The sequence below is a fragment of the Limulus polyphemus genome, unplaced genomic scaffold (assembly GCF_000517525.1).
Source record: "Limulus polyphemus unplaced genomic scaffold, Limulus_polyphemus-2.1.2 Scaffold8092, whole genome shotgun sequence".
NCBI classification, from domain to species: domain Eukaryota; kingdom Metazoa; phylum Arthropoda; class Merostomata; order Xiphosura; family Limulidae; genus Limulus; species Limulus polyphemus.
In genome coordinates, this window is record NW_013673702.1 from 12264 (window position 1) to 15907 (window position 3644).

General features: G+C 33.6%; 1 protein-coding gene across 1 annotated transcript in view; it reads left to right on the forward strand.

Annotated features, from left to right (window-relative positions):
- Positions 1-3644, forward strand: part of LOC106475105 (glycine receptor subunit alpha-2-like) — a 20971-nt gene that overhangs the window by 10300 nt on the left and 7027 nt on the right. The window contains exons 2-3 of the mRNA XM_022379311.1: positions 2030-2124; positions 2542-2609. Of these exons, the coding sequence (XP_022235019.1) occupies positions 2030-2124; positions 2542-2609 (163 nt within the window). The remainder of the gene's footprint in view (positions 1-2029; positions 2125-2541; positions 2610-3644) is intronic.

Sequence of the window (3644 nt, forward strand, 5' to 3'; positions counted from 1 at the left end):
CAGATAGCCCATTGTAGAGAATTATGCTTTACAACAAACAAACACATTTTGTGTATCAAAAAAATCGGGTTTTGATACCCGCGATGGGCTGAACACAGATAGCCCATTGTAGAGAATTATGCTTTACAACAAACAAACACATTTTGTGTATCAAAAAATCGGGTTTTGATACCCGCGATGGGCTGAACGCAGATAACCCATTGTAGAGCATTGTGCTTTACAACAAACAAACACATTTTGTGTATCAAAAAAATCGGGTTTTGATACCCGCGATGGGCTGAACACAGATAGCCCATTGTAGAGCATTGTGCTTTACAACAAACAAACACATTTTGCGTATTCTGCATGTTTTGTTTATGATTCAGAAAGTAACTTACAGATAATTAGTTGAAAAGCGGCTGATAAAAAAAAGGTTTGATTTAGTTGTTGTTAAGCAGAAAGTTATAGAATGGACTATTTAAGCTTTGCCCACATGGGTATCGAAACCCGATTTTTAGCGTCGTAAGCCTTGAAGACTTAACACCGAGTCACTGGGAGGCATTATATAAAAAAAGAGAAGCATGTGATGACGTTTTGGTGCAACAGGTTCCTACGGGACCAAACATGACTTTTAAACCGTTTCCTTGCCTTATTTAAAAGCATGTCTTCTCCAAGATGAATGAAATGCATTTCTATAACCAGACTTGTGGAAAACGTGCGAGACATTGAAGAAATATATCCTTTTTTTTCCTTACAGGAATTTTAATAGTTTCTTTGTTTTCAGGATCTGTCATGCTGCGTAGCTATATTTCTTTCCTCTTTTGTTACACTTCCCTTGAAAACACATGTAACGTATATATAAATAGAACCGACAAATATTTATACAGTAAATCCAGAGACGACTAAAATGCTAGAATTTCAGATGTGGCGAATATCTTTATTTCAACAAGAATGTATCACGATCAGTCAAATACCAGATGCTTCGGTGAGGTAAGCTGGTAAAAACAAACAAGCGTTTGAGCACGTCAATTTAAGTCAACTTTGAAACACGTTGTTTGCTTGTAATATAGAACACCTCTAGGTTACAAACAGTGCTTTCTTCGACGAGTTTTGAAACAACTATTACTGTCATTGAGCTTCGAATAGCAGTCACTTTTCTGGTAACTGTATGGAATAAATCTGAATAATGATATCACGATTATTTCTGTTTTATTTTCTAATTCTAACCAAGAATTATTTATTCTGATAAAATATATGACAAGATAACTTGTTTTGTGAGCTTGTTCGTACACTATTTTTTTCGATGCAATTGTGTGTCATGTTTGTTTGTTTGTAATTAACCACAAAGCTACATAATGGGCTATCTGTACTCTGCCCATCACGGGTATCGAAACCCGGTTTATAGCGTTGTAAGTCCGCAGACAAACCACTGTGCCACTGGGAGGCCACTTGTGTCCTCCCTGTCACTAGGTTTGCCACAGTTCTTAACAGTAAGTTTGAGGGCTTATAACGCTAAAGTTCGGGACTCAATGCTCGCGATGGCCACAGCACAGATAACCCATTGTGTAGCTTTGCGCTTAAAAAAAACAGCAAGGATTTATCCTTCAGTAATACTAGTTTCTTACCAGTTTCGTCATTTTAATATAAATTATGTACCTCATTTAAGGACTGTGAATTCGAATCTGGGGTTCCGTGGTTCGCGTCTTGTTATATGAATGACGGTCAAATCCCACTATTAGCTCTATCAAGAGAAGCCCAAGAGTTTGTGGTAGATGGTGTTGTTTAGCTGCCTTCTCTCTAGCCTATCGCTTAAAAAAACTAGGAAGGACTAGTGCAGATTGTCTTCGCGTAGCTTTGCGTGAAATTTAACATAAAAACAAAAATAAGATAATTAAAAAATACACATATTTTAGAAAATTTGTATTTTCTATTTTATTAAGTCATCTTTTTATTTCAAAGTACGTGCACGATTTCTCTAATAAACTTCCAAATATAATAATTTTCACTCTTCTTTACATAATAATTAATAGAATGATGTTTTATGTTCCAGCAAGGGTGATGCCAACTCCACCTTCCATGATCTTGACATGTTGGACGAATTATTAAAGAACTATGATAGGCGGGCTCTTCCGACGAGTCATTTAGGTAGGTTCAAAAGAAATGTGTAAGGAGACATTTGGACCTTTGCAAGCTCACATTTTGTTACTAGTGTATAAACACAAATTTAATTCCATTAATTAAACCTCCATAGTCTAATTATTTTAATTACTTATTGCCAGTTCACCAAAGGAGTAGCCTAATATTTGATTTAGTAATGATATTTTATTATAATTGAATTTGAATTGAATTCGGGGTTCGATCCTTGGAGCAAAATAGTGCAGATAACTCATTAGGTAGCTTTGCGCTAAACAAGTAATAATCGAATTTGAAGAAAGGTAAAGGAAATATCTTTGTCTAAAAATGGTAGGCTTGATTAATCCAAAAAGGATTAATCAAGGCGAGTGTAAAAAAAAAATAGTCACATGAAATAACAAGATAAAACGTATATTATTTTAATATCAGGCAGACCAACTGTGGTGTCTTGTGAGATCTACATCAGGAGTTTCGGTTCCATCAACCCAGAAACTATGGTAGGCAGTTTTAACTTGTTAATTAAGTTAAATATCATACTTACCATTAGAAGTAGTCCAAATATAGGTTTAAATGTAATGGTAGTTATATATATAACCAAATAAAAAGTATGAAGAACAAATATTTATACAGTAACTTACTGAAAATAAGAGCAGTATAGCGTGGTGTAAGTTATACAAATTTAAATACAAAATACAATTGTTTCTTAGCATGAGATAAGAGACATGTTTTTTTTTAAAGTAATAAACAGTAGTGTATGGGAGCATAAACAGATAGATGGGCATACGAATCGAAAAAAAACAAAGAACAAATGAACAGGTAGATAATAGTACTAATTTCAATTAAGTAAGGTACAAATATTGCCAGGAACTTAAGAGTCACCAACAGTCTTTAAACCTCCAAGCTTTCTCAGTTGTAAATAATAACAAAAGTCACTTTAGTCAACATTATTAATGATAAATGGCCGTCATACTAGTCATCATTATTGTTAATGATAAACGGCCGTCACATTAGTCATCATTATTATTAGTGATAAACAGCCGTCACATTAGTCATCATTATTATTAATGATAAACGGCCGTCACATCAGTCAACCTTATTATTAATGATAAACGGCCGTCACATCAGTCAACATTAATATTAATGATAAACGGCCGCCACATTAGTCATCATTATTATTTATATTACAAGTGTTTCACATACAAAAAGCCATATTTCTTAGTGAAGTATTTTTAATAAAATAAAATAAAGATTTGTCCATGACTATATTGAGTATTTGTTTTCAATAGTCCGAGTGCAAAGTAATTTTTATGTTAAAATTAAAAATACTTTTCCTCATATCAAAAATCTCAAATTTCCTTTGTGTATTCCCTAAAACCCCCTAAATGCATTTGGAACGTTTTTTTTCGGTAAAACGTTATAGTTTATCTGTTATTTACTCTACCCTATCTCAAAACGGGATTGGTTAATTCGATCGACCTCGTAACCACCAAAAAAAATCGAAATAAACCTAATATAACCTTTTTTTCTTTCTA